General features: G+C 48.7%; 3 protein-coding genes across 3 annotated transcripts; all 3 read right to left on the reverse strand.

Moving 5' to 3' along the window:
* Positions 1 to 1,608: 1,608 nt before the first annotated feature.
* Positions 1,609 to 4,428, reverse strand: ANOM_003950 (DIL and Ankyrin domain protein; the record flags this gene model as incomplete). Its single annotated transcript, XM_015549207.1, has 5 exons — positions 1,609 to 3,093; positions 3,145 to 3,549; positions 3,616 to 3,786; positions 3,834 to 4,057; positions 4,239 to 4,428. The coding sequence occupies 5 exons, from the start codon at positions 4,426 to 4,428 to the stop codon at positions 1,609 to 1,611; spliced, it is 2,475 nt and encodes an 824-aa protein (XP_015408236.1).
* Positions 4,429 to 5,170: 742 nt separating this feature from the next.
* ANOM_003951 (mitotic regulator LTE1) lies at positions 5,171 to 10,278 on the reverse strand (the record flags this gene model as incomplete). Its single annotated transcript, XM_015549208.1, has 4 exons — positions 5,171 to 5,418; positions 5,478 to 6,921; positions 7,050 to 9,804; positions 9,890 to 10,278. 4 exons carry the CDS (start codon positions 10,276 to 10,278, stop codon positions 5,171 to 5,173), a joined length of 4,836 nt encoding a protein of 1,611 aa, XP_015408237.1.
* A 3,123-nt stretch (positions 10,279 to 13,401) lies between these two features.
* On the reverse strand, positions 13,402 to 16,341 carry ANOM_003952 (M13 family metallopeptidase; the record flags this gene model as incomplete). Its single annotated transcript, XM_015549209.1, has 5 exons — positions 13,402 to 13,731; positions 13,823 to 14,223; positions 14,293 to 15,394; positions 15,445 to 15,950; positions 16,014 to 16,341. 5 exons carry the CDS (start codon positions 16,339 to 16,341, stop codon positions 13,654 to 13,656), a joined length of 2,415 nt encoding a protein of 804 aa, XP_015408238.1. The 3' UTR covers positions 13,402 to 13,653.
* Positions 16,342 to 19,222: the final 2,881 nt, after the last annotated feature.

Consider the following 19,222-nt stretch of genomic DNA (forward strand, 5'->3'; position numbering starts at 1 on the left):
AAAAATAATAATAATCAGAATAAAAAATAATAATAATTAAGAATCAAAATCACAAACCCCCGGATCTCCCAAAGAGGGAACCGCCCCAAAAGAGGAAAACAGCCACTTACCAGAACAGGACAAGTGTCCGCAGGGCCCTAGCTTGAAAAGGAAAGAGCAAGAATGCCTCAGGAGCGCAACGAGTCTACCTGAAGAGAGGATTTGCCGAATTCATCGAGCACAGATTCAATACTAAACTGCCAGATATGGACTGGTATCTATATACGTATGCAGGAAGCTTAGCTGGAGGCCGATACGTGTCCCAAAGCGGATAACACCCTGGTCCCGAAGCGTGAGCGAAGTGGATCAGCGGACTGGCGCCGGCCACTAGAGCATCATTGCGTAGGACTGGCGCTGTTGATGACGACGAGTCCAGGCGTTCTTATCGCCAATCGAAAGCCTTCGGGCCAAATTCTCCGAGCCAAACGAAGCAAGTAAGCAATGCATACCATCTGTCGATTTCTGGGCGGGTCGGTCCGACAGACATGATAGATATCTGGGACTCCCTCCAGAGGAGAACATAGATATCTACCTATCCATTCGAAAAAAAAAAAGAGGATGATCTCCATTGGGATATACGAGCAAGTAAGACATCGGCTACTATTCCAGGATCGCTTGATGAGACACACGGGACAATTTTCCACATAGACTGAGAAGTCAAAAAGTCAAACGAAGTCCACCACAAAAAAATATTGATGCCTTGAGCTTCGGGGCCGAGAAACGAAGTACCAAGTGGAGCGGCAGTTCGTTTGTAAGTGCTCGATTCGGCTTAACCTGGAAGGTAATCTATTGACAATGGCTAATAAGAACACTCCCTCACTCGTTGCTCAATCCGACCGTTCCCCATTTCATTGTGAGAGAAAAAGAAAAAAAAAAAAAGGGAAAACTATTGGCAGAAGTGGATGAAAGCTATACATTGATTTTTAATTATTCTTGATTTGTTTTGATAATTGGCTTCGAGAATGATCCAATCCCGCCTCGGCATATGCCTGAAACGGGAGGTCCTGTCGAAAATGACCCAATGGATCCAATGGAACAAGGGAATTATTTGCAAGGACGACATGTCCAGTACATCCATCCTACTCCTGAGTACTAGTATGATGAATGTCATTAAAATCAAGAATGGAGCAGGCCCCGTCTGCCCAACTCTATATTAAACGACAGTCCCTACCCGGGGACTCGTTTCATATAGATGTTCCAAACGCTACCTTCTCCTCTCGATTCCCCTCCGTATCCAGTAACCCTAATGATTATCCTTATGTACTTACAAGATGCGTGGCATCCCACGGTGGTTCTGTCGTACATTAGGCTTTCCTCTCATCTTAAATTTTGCATTTTCTTGCTACCCGTCTACTTTGGTTGGGTCCGTTGTCAATCCTAATTTGTTTCTTTCCAAATTTCTCTATGTCATAGATTTACCCTTTTTATTACATCCCAAGGGGGCCACATAGGACAAGGCCGAGATGCGTTAATAAATGTATATACTCGAATGCAAATGCCGCTAAACAAAAATCACTTCTAGCGCGGGGGGGTATAACACAACGGTCAGGCAGCGCAACGATCTTCGCTTCAACTGTCACGATCGAACCGACTCAACACCTCGGGAGGCACGGTAGGAATATACTTGCGTGCTCGTTCTCGGTTGGTGCCGCCCCATCCCGCCCCGTAACTGATCAACATGTCGGTGCTAGTAGGTAGTGAGAAGGGAAGGGTGAGGGATGGGTCCAAGAAGATCCCGTTGGCTCCATTTCGCTCATCCATACGCGGTGATGTCATGAAAGACCTTGGAGATGCGGCGGAGGCTTGCTCATCAGGTTGATCTTGTCGAGGAGTCCGAGGCCGCCCCTCCGCCTGCCCGGCTTCTGGCTCCGCCGCTTGCTCTTTGCCCCCTTGAAGTTTTGCTTGCTCTCGGAACAACACGTCGGGATCGCGTTGCAGCTCAATCAGGAATTTCGTCGCTGGCTTCGTAAGACCCTTCTCTCCTACCTCAGGCCGATATGACTTCACCGCATGAAGAAGCTGGGCTGGCGTCAGTTGCTGTAACTGAAGCAATGTGGTGACAAGGGACTCGAAATCATCTCCTAAAGATGAGAAGCACTGCAGCCATTGTAATAGCTGGATAACCGGGGCCAGGTGTCTGCGGGCGGCGTCCATAGTGCTTTCGCCAGTACTAGACATAGACCCATTTTCATAGTGCTCAGGCTGGCGGTTATTGTTACGTGCCCAGTCTTCCAAGGTTGATACGTTCATGCGAATCTGCATAGCCTTGGTCCGGGCTAAGTACCGTTTGGTGGTCATAATGCGATTGAAGATCTCCGCTCCTAGCCAGTACAGCAGCTGTGACAGGATCTGAGTAGTAATGACTGAGTGAACATCGTAGAGATCTAGCACGAAAAGGGTTGAGGAAAGCAGGGAAGTGATATTCCGCGGTGAAACCTGTGCTCGTCGCCGCGGGGATGGTGGCCGGAAGCGCTTCTCGGCGGGCTCGGGGGCTTTGGTCTTGGTCTTGGAGCGGAAAAGCTTCCACTCGTTTTGGAAGTGAACATCTTCTAGTCCGGGGATCGTCTCGTGATCGAGCATCGCCTCGTCTAGCACCTTATTCATTCGGCGCTCGGCGTCCCGGATGATTAAGATGAATATCTCATTTATAAGTTCCGCCAGGTGCAATTGGAACTCGACAGTCGCCTCCACGAGACCCCCGTCCTTTTTCAGGTAATGTAAAAGTAAGGTGGCGTTCGACATCCAGAATGCCAATATCGTCATGTCCCATTGATGACGTTCAACAACATCGTTGATCTTATCTGTGGCTGAGACAAGTAACTTCGCGAGTAATTCGGGGCTAGCATGGTAATGTGCGTACCGGGCACTAAGGAAAAGGAGGTTGGCGGGGACTGGCTTCTGCGACGGAGATCGCTGCGGAGTCATGTTCGTGATGATCATATTTAAGATCCTCTCTAGTTCGCTTTCCTGGAAGACGAACATTTGGTCGTTCAGGCATCGATCCCAGACAAATTCCTGTTGTTCTTCTTCCAGCTCTTCCTCATCCAGTGACTGCTAGACAGTTCAGAATCAGCGCCGCCATATGAAGTAAAACTATACACTTACATCAAACTTCTCATCGAGCCCCAGGCTTGATAGGTCAACTTCCAGATTAATAGCACTTTCTTCCATCATCATCCTTCTCTTCATTTCTGTCTCCGCAAGTTCCTCCTCAAACCGCCCGTGCGCCAAACCAGCGTCGTAAAAATCATCTTCAATCACAGTAGGACCAAAATGATAGCCGTTCTCATGCAGATATTCCGAAATCTCGCTTCCCGGCTGGGCGAAATCAAAAGCAGTGCCCCCAGACGAGGACTTGATATCCGGCGACGCTCCGTGGTCGAGAAGGATCTTCGCAATCGTCTTGTGTCTGTTTGTCATGGCCCACATCAAGGCGCTCCATTGATTGCGATCCTGTTGGTCAACATTGGCACCTGCGTTCAGAAGGGCTGAAACTACGTCTTGGTGCCCCTGGATCCAGTCAGCCGCGGTAATCGCATTGAATAAAAGGCAAAACCCGGGGAATGGATTACATACAAAGCAACTGGCATAGATTAACGGCACGGTTCCCTCCTCATCTGGCAGATTCACATCTACATAATCTTTCGCTTTGCCCTGTACCAACTTGCGCACACGTTCTACATCGCCGTTGCTCGCAGCCATGTTCAAACTTCGTTGCAAGATATCCTTCTTCTCTGCTTCCGACAGCTTTTCATCCGCTGCGATGGTTTCCTCATCCGCGCCTAGTGATCTACTTCCCGGTGGGCCGCCTGCGCAGCGAGCATCTCCATCAGCCGCGCATCGCTGTCCTCCAGCCGAGCCGTAGTAGTCGACTCATTATCGTCATCCACCGCAGCCGCAAGGCCCCGCCCATACTGGGCCTGTAAACTATGTTCGTCGTCATGCGAGTGATCATCCAGGGCGAGACTGAAGCTCAACGGTTTCGCAGCCACAGGCGTCGTGAGAAACTGGGATTGGCCTAGGGTGAGAAGAGGCCGAGGTCAGCAATCTTTTCGTGTTCAGGACTTAGTGGGTTGAGCATAACACGGTCGCGTGCTGCTCTTTGTATATATAGAGTTGTGGGAAGTCTCCGTGGCCTCGGAAACTATCTTTAGTTCCTGCAGCCTGCGCGACCGTACAGCGGGGAAGAAGTTGCGCACCTTGCCAACCATCATACATCTCAGTCTCGGGTTGAATCATGGGGACGGAACGACGGTCGTCCAAAGACTTGGGTAAATCATCTGGAAGCTCTTGAGAAAGTTGCTTTTTGTGAGTGTGAATCGGGTCAGGATCACTATCGTTGCGGTCGACCTCGTCCGAAGCCCCGCGGAGGGAAGCAGTCGAATCCATAATGACGGAGAATCAAGCCAGCTTCAAGAACCAACAAAGAGGACACGGGATCGCAAAAGAGGTACTAGCTCCATGGAGGAGAAGCGAATGGTTGCAATGGAAGAAACGGTTATCTTCCTTCTTCAGGACGAGGGAAGGGCTGAATGGGTTTCGGGAGGCGTAGAGTGGACGGCCAAGGAGATTGGGATGTTCCTGGCCGAGGAGTGACTACGTAGATCAACACAGCCAAGTCATGCAGCTTTCTGGAATGCCTGATTTCCCAGACACCTCCACCCGGAGTTGTCTCCGGCGCCATGTTTTAGATTAATAGGCTATGTTTGATGTATACAGATGAAATGAGAACCATAATTCAAAACAAAAGGCGCTTGATGCTCATGCTTTCAACCCATTGGATCCCATATCAACAACGCTAATGCTCGCAGACGTAACCTCAGGCCCGAACCGATATCAGATCAATACACAAATAGCAACATTCCCCCAAGATTTTAACAATCAAAACAAACATGAAACAGAAAAAGAAAAAGCCGGGCGGGCGGGCTGATGCAAGTGTATAATGTACATGTGTTCGCAGTTCATGATCACAAATAACAAAAGTCGTTAACAAATGCCAATCGCACAAAGCAAAAAGCTGGGGTATTAAGAATGGGTATTATATCGGGTATACTTCGAAGGGACCAAATGTGACTTTGGGTTCCTCCTTTTTATCTATTCTCGTGAAATCTTGCCGGGCAACGGTGATCGATTACTCAAGCCGCTTGCTATGAGTTTGGATTTCCTCTTCCGAGAGCGATGCAATCCAAAGACAGCGTTCGATGATGCCCTGCACCGGCGCGAATGTGTACTTGGTACTAGCATCAATCAAGCGAAGAAGACTTTTCACTATTTTAGCGGTCGTGCGGTAGCGTTCGAAGTTGATCAAAGGCTCTCCGTCATGGGCTGCAACCTGTGCTGGCTTCTGGGAGTTGTATGTAAGGTCATGTACATACAGACCTAATTCTCCGGTTAACCTTCGTTCTCAGGCTATCTGTGGGCTGAAAGATGAAACTTACCAACAAAGGGAATGCAACCCCCTTGTACATTTGCTGTTTCCATTTCGACACGAAGGTCATGGAAATTACGCACAGGCTGGATAAGCACTTCCATATCTTTCAAGAGGCCTCTATCTTCAGATGGCACAAGTGCCCAAGTCTGTTGAAGCCGAGAGCAATCAGTAGAGGATAGCGCGATAGCGATCTGAAGCATAGTCGCATAATTACACATGCGTCTGGCATGTGCAGCCGTATGGATGAACTTGGCAATAGTGCGAGCCCGCTCATGGATATCACGTGTGAGAACGATCTCCGAGAGGATCCATTTCACCATTAGGTTGAAACGTCCCACAACAAGATCGATGCCCCGGCGCTCTTCTTCCATGAGAAATTCCACCCAGCTCACTGACGAGGGAGATCCACTACTCCATCTCATGTCAACAAGATCCTTCCAGTCGATCTCACTAAGTGCAGCCATTTCTATTATGGTCAACTGTTGGGCGAGATTTCGAGATTCGCAAGAGAGGATGAAAGGTACATGATCAGGTTCGAGGTCCTGGTATTGACGGCCCCATTCTGACCGAGAAAGAACATCGCCAGAGACGTGTTGTGTATCTATTGCTCGGACGTGTGCGGACTCAATGTTTCGACTGGGGGATGGATCCGGTGTCAAGGGTGGGGCCTGGAAAAGAGCAGGATTCAAGGGGGATGCGCAGGATGTCACAGAACGGTGTTGTATGGTCATTGGAGGAGTAGGGGGATGGGCGAGAGGATGGCGTGGTATACCTAACGACGATCGGCTCATGCTGTCTGTATAAAATGAAAGCCGTTGATCGGCCGCCTCTTGGGAATCGAGCAAGTTCGCTGAGTTCTCAGAAAGGCCTGATAGACGGCGACTAAAGCCATGAGGCGCCGGGAACGTTGACCCTCGTGGAATGCGCTTGATACTCTCGGTCTCCTTCACGATATCGAAAGAAGGGTGCGATGATTCTGTATACCAGGTGTATTTACTTGAGGCATCACTCGGCTGGACTCGACCAGGCGCAGCCTGATGTGAATTGGTTCGGCTCTGGCTAGGCTTTTTCATTGATTCATCGCTTAGTCCACGCTCAAGGAGAGGTATAGAGCTGTACGAGTCTTCCGACTCTGCGAGCGACTCGGAATAAGGCCTGCGAGGGACACTGCGCCCTCGAAAGTGTGAATAAGCCGAGCTTTCGCTGGCCAAGGTTTGGCGTCTATGGACCCCAGCGTCCCATCCGGTGCGGACATGAGGAGTGTGGTAGAACTCCTGTTCACGCGCGCTACGCTGAGCCTGGTGGTTCTTCTGCGGCTCAGCAGCAGTGTCAGTGGGCCCTCCTGTCCATTTACCTTCAAGCTTCATTAAAGCTGACTCGACTCCCCCGTCGTCGTCGTCTGGAATTTGCGCAAACTGCGCGATGGCCGCCTCAAATGAACGCCTTAAATCCTGTGACGAATGTGTTTGTAGGAGTGAGAATCGAGGGTTAGGAGGAATTAAATGGGTTAGAGGCCTCGAATGAACATCTGTCGAATGACTGGCTCCGCTATCAGCGGTAGAACTCCGGTATGTAGTACCTGACACAAAAGACGCTGGCTGTGAGGGTAATGGACTACCCAGCCATCTCGCATCTGACGTAGATCTCCACCAGGGCGTCTGCGAAGCGTCGGACCAGCCGGTTTTTCAATGTTTCCTGGCGAGTCTTGGTCTACACTCGGAATATCTGGCTCGGCAACCACTGCCAGACGCTGTCTTGATATTCCGCTTTGAAAAGAAGCATACTTGCGAAGACGAAGTGATGGCGACGTCCTTTTCCATGATGTTGATCCACGCCCTACAGAGCTAGACCTTTGTGATGCAAAGAGGCCTGGCGGGCGCAGAAACTGGGAGGCTCTGCTGAGTGATCTAGAGTCCGTGTCGTCGAAATAAATGGGCAACGAATATTCATCACCAGCAACTGTTGACCTTTGGGATTGGGGATAGAAAGAAGCAGCTCTCGGAGTAATGGGCGAATGCTCTCCGTTCAGAAAGCCAGGGGGTTGTTCGAGACCAACCGCGCCGGACATAAGAGGATTTCTAAAACCAGTGTCATCAACGATGACGATAGATTTACTGCCACCCGTCAATACACTCTTAGTTCGACCTTGGTCAGGCCGAAGGGCCGGGTGATCAAGTTCATCGACATCCACGCCAGGTCCGACCCAGGATCTTTTGGACCGCAGAGTACCCGCCTCCTGAACTGGGTCATCATCTTTGGCGTCGACATACCCAGTAAGAGCACGGTGATACTCTTGCAATGACCTATCACACAGGATATCAATCCTCGCCGGTTTCTTGGCCGCAGTCGCTGCCTTTCTGTCTCGGTAGTAATCTGAACCAAACGCGACGTTTGTTGGCATAGCTGACGTTTTGCCTCGAGTTGACGGGGCGAAATGCCCGTGTGTGTTCCGCGTAGATGTACCTTGGCCCCCACTTCTACTGTTCAGAGCACGGCGTATCGACCCAATAATAGTCTTAACGCCAGAACTCGAAATAGCAGGCTTAGATGTTTCCTCAGGCTGACTTTGTCGGTCCGTGCCAGAAGAAAACGGTAGAGGGGGAGACGGCGGGGCCATCATTGTCATGTACGACTCAGCCGGAGCATATAGCTCACCGCGTATTAAGGCACCAAGGTTCAGGGTATCTGCGGTCGAGAGGTGCCCTTGCGAATCGAGCTTGAGCAAAGACAAAGGCGCTCTGCCGTCTCGCGCAGAATCTGAGAAACTACCACTGCGTTTATGTGCATGGCTATGGAAGGGGAATCGCCTTGATGCGACTGGGGAAGATGTAGGGGGATCCTGCAGGGAACCCACTGGTTTCAAAGGCGCAAGAGCCACTAGATGTGGGCCCTTGGTGTCCATAACTGACATAGAGAGGCGTTTAGGAGATTTAGGCGGTAGAGAACACGACGTTGCGTGAATACTCTGGTCACTGTCTGCCGAGACTGGCATACTCTTGGCAGTAGCTGATGAATCATTCCGCACATGGGGTGGCCGGGGCCGGCCTTCACGGTCCTGGCCACTTGTAGTACGAACCATTTTTAGATGACTTTCAGCACAGCCTGTCGCCAGCTGTTCATCGCCGCCTGGAACAATGAGGTAATCTGGGGTGTGGTATGCGATGTGTTGGTCCTGAAAGTCCCAGTAGGAAGAACATCTTCCATACCAGCACCGTTTGAGGTCGATGAGGATCTTTAAATCACTCGTTCCGCCACCTTCTCGAGCCTTGACACTATCATACATACGATTGATCGTTTCACAGAAACGAACCCGAAGGTCATAGTCAGGAATAAAATCGTCGACAAAGTAATTCAGGATCCAATGTCGAAGAGCTGCAAACGTGCGAATACGAATGATTCTCCCATCGTCTTGCGGGCGGTTAATCGCCCATTGCAGTCGCGCAAGCAGAAGAGCAAGGAGAGAGCTGGCGGAGAGATAGGAACGAAATGTGAGGAAGAAATCCGAGACCAATTCATAATCCATGAAAGATTCAGACGATATCTGCGCAACAATGCGGGCCGGGGTAGCAGCGCTGATGTCCTTGGTACGTGGAACATACCGAACTACCCGATCATCATCCATCTCCGGAACTAAATTCTCGAAAATTGACGGCTCAATGGGCTCTTTGAGTTCATATAGGATTGGTTTGTCGGTGGCAGTAGAGCCCCGAGTTAACTCTATGGCAGGTGTTCCAGAGAACATCGAGGCGGCAAAGGACGGCCTATCTGGTTGGCTAAGATAAACATCAGAGATCGGGCCAGTGTTCAAGCTTTCCCGCAAGAAGCGCGCGGCCAGACAGTTGTCCGATAATGAGGCCCTCGAGTATATAGAATTGTAAAGGGGAGTGCTTCCATCGGCACCATAATGGGAAAAATCCCAGCCGTAATGAGGTATTGAAGTCCCCAGGGTTGGGCGTAAAGATCCATCTGCAGACTTGGGTCGGTCGTCCGATCGATCAATGAAGATACGAAATTCTCCGTTGGCCCCTGCGCGAAAGGTTGATCCCTGCTCCGAGATTGTTGAAAAAGAGCGCGCTCGAGGGCGCGGGTGATGGAGGGAACGATATGGTCCAGATCGCGTCGATTCTGTTTTAATCGACTTACGGTCGTCGCACGTTTCTTCAGGTATGAGTTCCGGGCGCAGCTCCGAGAGCTGCGAGTTGGACCACCGAGAAGGTTCGTCCACTCCATGGCCGTCGAGTCCGCGCGAGTGGACGTGGTCGCCTTTAGATTGGCCGACAGACGAAGCAAAGGGCTGCGGACGAGGTTCCTTGAGAGACTGGTTACGAATCGGTCTAATAGATAAGCGCGCTAGTTAGTTTTCTGTTCAGTCTGTCACACCCGTCGCACGGGTCCTGGCGAATTACAACCTGGCCTTACCTCAGGAAGATCTTTCCATTCTGACCAACATTTCCAACCGTGAAATGGTTCGCTTCCCTCGCTGCTGCAGGCGTATCACGTGGAGAAGCCGGGGTGTCGAGTCGTTTAGATGAACGCTTCCGAAGCAATTCATGACTGTCCTTCACCCTTAGAAACGAGGTTGCTATTCTCTCCCTTGCTGTCTTGGAGCCCACTTTTGATTTCTCTCCCACATTCTTTCCCTGTGCCACTGTGTGGGCGCGTCGCAAAGTGCATATCGCATTCTTGTCCTCGGGGGTGCTCTGCGTATTCGAACCGAAGTTCCGTTCGAGTAAAGCGGTTATCGATTTGCCTGGTGCATGACCTGGTTTCCCACCGGGCGACTCCACGCGCGTCAAATTCGGCTCCATATCGGATAAAGTAGTGTACCCAATACACGCTGCTTCTCAGCAAGGACCAGGAGAGGGCCCCTACCCTTACGATGGCAAATATAGAATCTTTCATCCACCGAGTCGAAAAGTTCTAGATGGTACAAGAGAGCATTAATAGCCTCAGCCAGGATCGTAGTCCGTTCTTGTGACACGACATGACCAGACTCGGTACGATTGGAAAGATCAAACGTTCGTTTAAAGGCGACGGGACATGGGGGGGTTTCTTTTTCTTTCTTTGCGATGTTGTAGGGAAGATGGCAGTAGATATTCGGAAAGCAACCGGAAAAAGTGAAGCGTAGGAGAAGAAAGAGAAACGAGTGAATGTAAGTACAGTGAAGAGGGAGAAATAATATCGATAGGGAAAGTACCAGTAAGAACGACGTAAACAGTGATCATTAAAAAAAAGAACGGGATGAGAAGAGTGGAGGAGGAGCGGCGCGGTGGAGTTGGAGAGGAAAAAGACGCCTAAAGGTACAGATTTAGTTGGCCACTAACCAGTGAAAAACTACCGTACTCCGTACTAAAAAGAGTTCCAACAGAGCGGAACCATCCACTGCAGCCGAGAGGAACCATCCAGCAAGCAGTCCTGTTGGGGAAACTCGGTACATCCATACACCCAGTTATACACTGAACAAACTCCAAAAAAAGACTGTTCTTTTTTTTTTCCCTTTCCTTTTGTTTTGTTTTGAAATGTTTCTTTTTTCGAGGCAAGGCACTGAAGGAATTTCGGCGCATTCTGCGGAGTATCTGATAGTCAAAGTATATTTCCTGGAAGCAAGTATGTTCACTCGTTACGGGCGAGAGGAGAGTCCCTCTTTCGAGGGATTGCAGATATTAAGTCACCCACTTGGCTTCACCCTCCGACGATGATCTTAGCCATACCAAGTGCGGAGTACTCGTGAACTACTATATCGCCTCCTCGCTACTCGTAGTTCCCTCTAAAAGTCGGTCAGCTGAGGTGTTGATCTACCAAAATCCAGATCGTGGGACGACCTCCGAGCAAATCGTAACCGCGGTACTATTGAGGAGACTAAGTACGGAGCACTACTGGTAGTCCGCGTGAGACGACGCGTCTATCACTGGTCAAGGCTGTCATGCCATACACGAGACTTCTAACGACTCGACTTTCTGTACCGACTTACTCACCACTTCACCTTAGTTTGGAGTAAGAATTCCTGGAAGTGAGTGGATTACTTGCCTATTACATGATGATAATGGCCCTTGAAAATGGACTCGTCATGGGCGCCTTCAGGCTTGGCTCAACAAAACCGATCGGATCCGAATTGGTCTATTCTACGTCTACTGGCGATACTCGTGCATTGAATGTACACTCAACACCTCGATCTGTCAGTTCAGACTTTCTGTGGTCGGCTTACCGACAGTTGATGTCTACTTCAATAGCTTGCGAGGTAGCATCGAATAAGCCGTCAGAAATACTACCTCACCGAGCTAAGATAAAAACAAACGAAACGAACTCCATGATTGGGCCCAATACCTTGGGAATATTAGAGCTCTTTTTTCACTTTTTTTTTCTTTACGTATCAGATTACTTTTGCTTTCCCTCACTTGTGTTAATAAGGGCGCAATCTCCAACCTCGGAATTTAGGGGAACAGTAATGTGGAGCCTCTTGAAAATTGGGAATTTGGGCACATCGAATGATCAGCCCATCTGTGACATCCTGGACCGTACCCAACGTTCATCAATACCCCTTAAACCCAACATAGGGGATATAAAGGTTAAGATAAAGAGAAGATAGAGAAAAAGGGAGATATTTCTTGAGAAGTCTCCTCGGCTACAATAGAAGGCAAAGGGGTTAAAGAAAAAAGGGGGGGCTAGAAGAGAACTGAAGAGAGAAAAAGGTCAAGAATAAATAATTACTAGCAGGAAATCACATTGGCCAATCCATCTAAGCTTCGTGCAGTCGACTTACATTAGCACCTGCGTTGGTCGGGGTATTCGGAAGCCGTTAGGTGCCAATGACAAGAAGAGTTCAGGGCCCCAGAATGACAGGAGTTTTCCCAGCCTCGGGAATGATGCGGTTCATCAACCCTGGACTATCGTTCTTCCGGTTAGCCTGTTGACCGTTGTGGCGGGTCTGAGGCCGATCGTCTCTTAGCGTCCAGCATTTAAGGGGATGGGAAGGACAGCTCTGCGAGGGTCATTTTCTAAAGAAAGATCAAAATAAAAACAAAATAAAAGGAAATAAAATAAAATAAAAATTAAAAAAGGATCATGTCTCCTTTTCAAGGAACTAGACCTCTAGAACGTTCTATTCTTAGGAAAGCAGATAGATCTATGGGGTATAATGGTATAATAGCCGGACCCTCTCGATGAGAGTGTAGCTTGGTACAGTACGGAGTACCAAATATCCCATTTCAGTTTGTTGATTAGGGAACTGACCGGGCGCTGTCCCGTCTCAGAAAGCCAAAGAGGATGGTAAAACTACCCAAAAGATTGATCAATAACGTACATAACAAGGCAACCCAAACGGACGATAACAGTCTAGCCCGCAAACTGACCTCTAGCGTTGGGGCTTTCTACTGCCGAAATTTGGATGTCAAGCGCCGAAGCCTTGCAGTACCTAAGTGGATCAATAGACCCAAATTCGGTTGGACGTTAGAGTGTGATCTACTCGACTGAGGGAGCACGAGAAGTGGTCCAAGGTCCATAGAGGAAGGCAGCAAATAGGGAGAAGTTCGGATAAGGGAAGTTGATGGGTCAAAAGTCGGAGCCCACCTCCCAGACGTTCCGTGAGTACGAGACTACGAGTAGTCAGTAAACTTAGTATCTGCAGACAAACTGCATCACAATAGCATATATACTTCACCCGTCTGCTCATATGATCAGAAGAAACATGAGCTATACATCGTACTTTTGTGAATTCGGGACTGTTTTAGGCAAGGAGCTATCTGATCTTCGATCCGAAACCTTCGACGCCCTTTTCTTCCACCATGTGGGGATTCTCTCGAGTCGACTACTGTCTCATGTCAAAACTCTGTTCGCCTTGAACAATGAAGTGCCCTTTTAGCTGTGTTTAGGCAGCCTGTCAGCAGGGCACTTGACCTGTCACGAGCCTAGGTATATCTCACAGAGTTATATTTTAGGAGCGGTAAGAAAAGTGCGGTGACTATCAGTGTCACGCAGCAAGGCATATGGTGCAACCACGGCTAATTTCTAGTATAGGCCTATCTGGTAAGACCTCAAATATTCTTTGAAGAGATCAGCCCGTAAATATAGCTTGTAACTCATTCTTTACGCGTAGATAGAATTGCTTGATAAGTCCATAATTATTCCCACAAATTACGCCATTCGTCCGATGAATGATGAATAGTCCCCTACCTCGTCTGTTTCAGCTACCAGAGCTTGCAGACGGGCTTCTTCATCGGGCAGTTAAACGCTTCCTTGAATTCTCGAGAGTTTTGCATTGTCCCCTATGGCGACCGTTAGCTACACTGCTTTCGGAGGATGTTCGATTTGATCAGAGGCTGGTGCAAGACTGAAAAGAGAAAATATAGCACTCACAATAATCCTTGCTGGTTTGGGGGCATGTGGGTCGTTGTAGATAGCCTTTCGAGCGGCTTCTGCAGTAGTCTTACTACACCACCAGTTTGAATATGAAATGAAGAAGAGCTGCTCCTTGGTGAACTTAGAAAGACCGGGCAGCTGAGGATCCGGGGAGACCTGTTCATGCTTTTTCCAAGCGTGATAGGCCGCACCAATTCCTCCCGCATCCGCGATGTTCTCACCAAGAGTAAGACGTCCGTTGACGTGGAGGGGCTCCGAATCCTGCTCAGGAGCGGTGAAGTCCGAGTACTGGTCGACAAAACACTGGGCTCGCTCTTCGAACGCGTCGACCGTCTTGTCATCCCACCAATCAGTATAGTTTCCAGTCTCGTCGTAGTGTCTACCTGTCGAATCGAATGCTATTGCAGCAGTGTAAGCCAATGCGTCCTCCATTTGCCTCCAACTATGCATATTGTCTCGCTACTTACCATGTGATAGTTCGTGTCCACTGACAGCTCCAAATGCCCCATAAGCCAGGTATAAAGGAGCAGATGGCCCGTAAAAGGCTGGGGGTTGCATAATCCCGGCAGGGAAAACGATCTCATTGCCCGGGGGGTTGTAGTATGCGTTCACGGTGGGCGCAGTCATGCCCCATTCATTTCTATCCGTTGGCTTTCCTAGCTTTGACCATTCATTGCGTAGGTCAAACTTTGCGGCGGCGACCGTATTCTCGAAGAAGGTTTCGTTGGATACCTTCAGATGCTGATAATACTTCTCCACATCTCCTGGGTCCATCACATTAGGACTTTGTGTGGGATAGCCAATCTTCTGAACAATGTTCCCGACTTTCTTGATGGCCAGATCTCTGACTTCGGAGGGCATCCAGCTCGTCTGGCGTAAGGTATACACGAAACGCTCCTTGATGTCTGATACTATCTGATCACCGAGGTCTTTTGACGCTTCAGAGAATGAATCAAGAACGTAAAATCGGCTCAACGTCCAGCCAAGGTTATCGTCCAGGGACCTAATGCATTTCCGCCATCTTTCTTCTGTGGCCTGCGGGTCCTTTCCTGCAAGCCTATTGTTGAACTCACGAAGAGGCTGGATTTTCGCGTCTTCTACTTCATCTGCGTAGGTCTGTATAATTTTCCAGCTGAAATAAAGATGGATGACCTCTCTTGGGGTATCGTTTAAGATGGATGATAATGATTTCATATAGGACGGAGAGCCCACTATCAAACGATCGCTTCTATAATCCGATGGTGCCAGAGCTGATATTATGTCCGACATGGAGATTTGCGGGAGGAGAGATTGGGTCTCCTCAATCGTCCGCGGGTTATAGGACTTGGTCACATCCTCCTGGCTTTGTGTGTCCGGGGTAACATCTGCTATTTTCGCTTCGAAAGTAACGACCTCGCGCAGATGGTGCTTTGTCCCACTACTAGCGGCAAACTCTCCAAGCACCTTCTCCACTACCGTAGTGTATTCTTTGACAGTTTCTGTATTGTTATAGTATTCTCTTGCTGGAAGTCCGATTTCACCAAGCGGATTCACAAATATTGCGACGGAGTCCGGGTCACGATCATCAGGCTATGAATGTGAGACATGTTCAAAGTCAACAAGGAGCGTGGATTACTCACAGCAACAAACGGGGATACTAAGGCCTCAACACCGGATTCCATGAGGTAGAGTATTGCTTTTGTGAGGTCGGCGTCTGATTCTTTAAGAGAGATCGAGTCTCGGCTATATATCTTCTCAAACTCGGCCAGCATGTTATCAAGCGGTTTGCTTCCCCGCTTGGTGACCGTCGTCTCGTCCATACAGGCAGTGTACGCTGCCTTCAATTTCTCAAAATTTTTTGAGTCGGCTGGCTCCGAAGGTTCCGAAGAGCTAAGCAAATGACGAAGGCGCGTCTGCGCAGCTTCACTCATCATAGTTCCAGCAAATATGGCGCCCTGGTCAGGGCGCATGTCATGCCGTTCTCTCCAACCCCCACAGACATACTGGTCGAAATCGGTGCAGGGATCAATTTGAGCATGATTCGGATCAAGGTTATAGAGGATTTCAGATGCGGCGTGTACGCATTCGGGGGTCTCGCAAATCGAAGTCGTCACAGGACGCGGAGGAACGCTTTCAGATGGTCCGTCTGATACAACCAGCCACTTCGTCAGAGAAAGCAAGGAATATGGCATGGGTGACGGTGACGTACCAGGAATTATAAACCAAAAATAATAGGCGACTGAAAGGAAGGACAGAACCGCAAATATCGTACAGCGGGCAAGGGACAACCACGAGGCATGGTTCCTCAAAGGGCCCTCCCGAAGCACACCAACATGGGCTTCGGCATCTTGCGGATATTCAAGAAGCGATCGGCTTTTCTCAAGCTCGGGCGTCGAGATGTGTCGCAAGAGGGAGGTACTCTCAAGCTCCACATCGCTGGTACATGTACGATAAGCACCCTGCTGCTGTCCAATGGAAGGATTGACTGCTAACCTTTTAAGGGGGGAGCTGGGCATGCTATCCTGCAGACCGCGCATCTCACCTTTCACACGGGGCACAATCACATTCAATGATATAAGATAATGAAGATCCCACTAGTCTGCAATATAACTTCAAATAGATGCCTTGCCTAGCACCATCGAGAAGCATTCAAGGGGAAGGAGATAAATTAGGAGGAATGGTCGTTGTTTCACTTCCATTGATGGCGTCACATGGTTCTCACTGATGAGTCAGCTTTATCCTACGCTCAGAAATGTCGACACTCGTTTGCTTTGCTATACATCACAACAAAGAACAGTCACCGTTAAAATAAAAGAGATAGAGATAGTTTCAAATGAACCCCATCCAGCACGATTGGCACGATCTGAAAGAATAACCTGCTGAGTGCACCTGAACGGTCGAAAGTCTACCGTACCTACTCGATTACTGTTAGTGGCTACTAGTAGTAGTCATCACTAATTGGGCGAAACGAGCGCCCCACAACTCCTTTTAAGCTTATGTCAAATTGGCTCAACCCTGAAGGTATTCTCCCGAGCTTACCAGACTTTCTTTTTCTGAAGTGCATTTCCTGTTGTACCTAAAGATGTTTTATGGCAGGAGCTGTCTAGCTGAGAGTCAAGGGAATACACCACTATGGGCATGGCAACCTGGAAAATAAGCGCATCTGCCTCATCACAGCTCGCCATACCAATCAAGACAAATACGAATCCCTTGCCAGGTTTGGTCAGTCCTTTTCAATGTTTGAGTTACATCCTGATATATCACAACGCCACGGCCAGCAAACCTTGTTTTCTGGTATCAGTGAGAAAGCATGGCTTTGCTAGAAATTTCAGTCCCCACTTGGGTATGGTGTACTGCGTATCCCTAGGGCTTCTACTTGGTGCCGGGTGAAAGGAATATATGATTGAGCACCTTTTCAACCTCGCGACTGAAACATAGTACGGCAGTGATATAATCATAGATCCTAATAGCTCACTATGAGAGCATAAGGAAAGCATATCCCGTATTCAGTTGGATGTTTATACTTGTTACTCCATTCCAAATACGACCAGCTCCGCGACCAGGTGGAAATGCCTCGCACAATGTTCGGGATTTGAGGCATTCAAAACGGTAGAGTTACCAATTAAAATGACGATGGACGGTTCTACGGCGGAGAAGAGATTATTGGGATTGGCTGGAGACAAAAAAGTTGGTAAAGCGATTGGTCTAGAATGATATCCCGCATTGTTGGCCTAGTTTTCTATCTCCATAACGGTATATGATCTACTCTTCAGCAAAGTAAGACAGTTATTTTCGTTTTTCTTTTTCGCTTCTAGAGCTCACTAAGCTCATTGCTGATGGTGTGGAGTACGAGCACAGATGTTGGTACACAATATATGTCAGATTGTGTAAATACCGATCACCAATAGATGCAATCTATCATCTAGATGAGAAACGGTGACAGGTAGCCGAATAACCTTGTTTTGGCTTTCTTTCCGGCGTTCCGATGTCGAAGGGAGAACGTATCTAACCAGAATTCACCCAAGTCACGAAGGTTGGGGAAGCAGTGGACCTATAGCAGCTGAAGATATTGGCTTGGCTCGTGAGCGGGAGAAGCCACGCGAGAAATTAGACCCAACTCTAACCGGTCCAGCCACCAATCCGTAAGAATATCAAACGTAACTAATTGCCGGTAGACATGGACTGCCGTTTCTAGAACTCTCCCGCCTGGGATGTGAGGACAAGGGGCTCAGAAAATATGGAAGTCTGAGCACTTCCACTGCAACGCGAGAAGCACAGGATTGTGATCCATCATATGTTTGCAGGACATCTCATATACCATCTGACAGGTGTGCCCTGTCGAAAGGGCTGCCTTGGAAGGCAGTCCGTAGCATTAGCGGCAACGGCATGGCATGAATCAGGGATACGAAAACTTACAGTGAAAAGCACTCCGCCTGGGATGTGGGGCTGCAGAAATGAAACATGGTGTGGACGAGGATCACTTGCTCCTTTAGGCAATAAAATACACATGGCTTGAAGGGTCATCTCATGTCTTTTAGCTTGGGATGTACCTCCTCCGTAAGACTAATAGCAAAAGCCAATAGCAATGGACTTACCCGGTCAATCTCGGGCTTGGGAGGCCTCAAACTTGCAGAAGACGCCCTACGCGGAGTATATTAAGTTAATATGAACACGGGAGAGATTGGGAAGGTCTGCGTGGTGCACTAGGTAAGCACCGTTTCTTTACTATCTCCATTTAGAGGGGAAGACATAAAATGAAAGGCGAGGAAGCCAGGCCAAACTGTATGGCACTGGATAGCCTTAATGTTGACCTCTGAGCCACAAATCGACTTCGAGTGAGGGCTGAGATAAGCTTTATGCATAGTGTATGAATCGAATAAATATTCAGAATTGCTACAGGCACAAGAAGTGCTGCAGAATGTACCGGTAGCCGACAGGAACTTCTGCGCCCTTGTGACTGCTCACTCCCCGAGGTTGCTCAATTCGTACAATATACATTACTACCTAGGTAGAAGAATACATATATGTCCTTTACAGGTTCATTCACTCAAGGGTAGTCCCAGTATAATACTCGATGATTTACGAGAAATACAAGTGAATTTTGAGATCACAGGCTACTCAGGAAAAGAGAGAAAAATAAGAAAGAGAGAATGAAAAAACCAAAGCAAAAAAGAATATTAATTCAAAGGGGGTAGGTAAACATCAATCCATTGTGTACTATTAATATGATCCGTCAAACAAGATCCTGGACGTGTCTGCGATGCATGGCATTGTTTACTACCTGTCTGACCTGAGCTCAGTCATGCTTTGCTCAGGACTCGTCAAGATTGTGATGGATGGAATGGGTCCTGGCGGCCGGACCTTGACTACCCCCTGCCTTAGTGCCGGAGCGGTGGCCCTGTTCGTCGTAAAGCTGAA

Source organism: Aspergillus nomiae (genome assembly GCF_001204775.2).
Source record: "Aspergillus nomiae NRRL 13137 chromosome Unknown contig00085, whole genome shotgun sequence".
Taxonomy (NCBI): Eukaryota; Fungi; Ascomycota; class Eurotiomycetes; order Eurotiales; family Aspergillaceae; genus Aspergillus; species Aspergillus nomiae.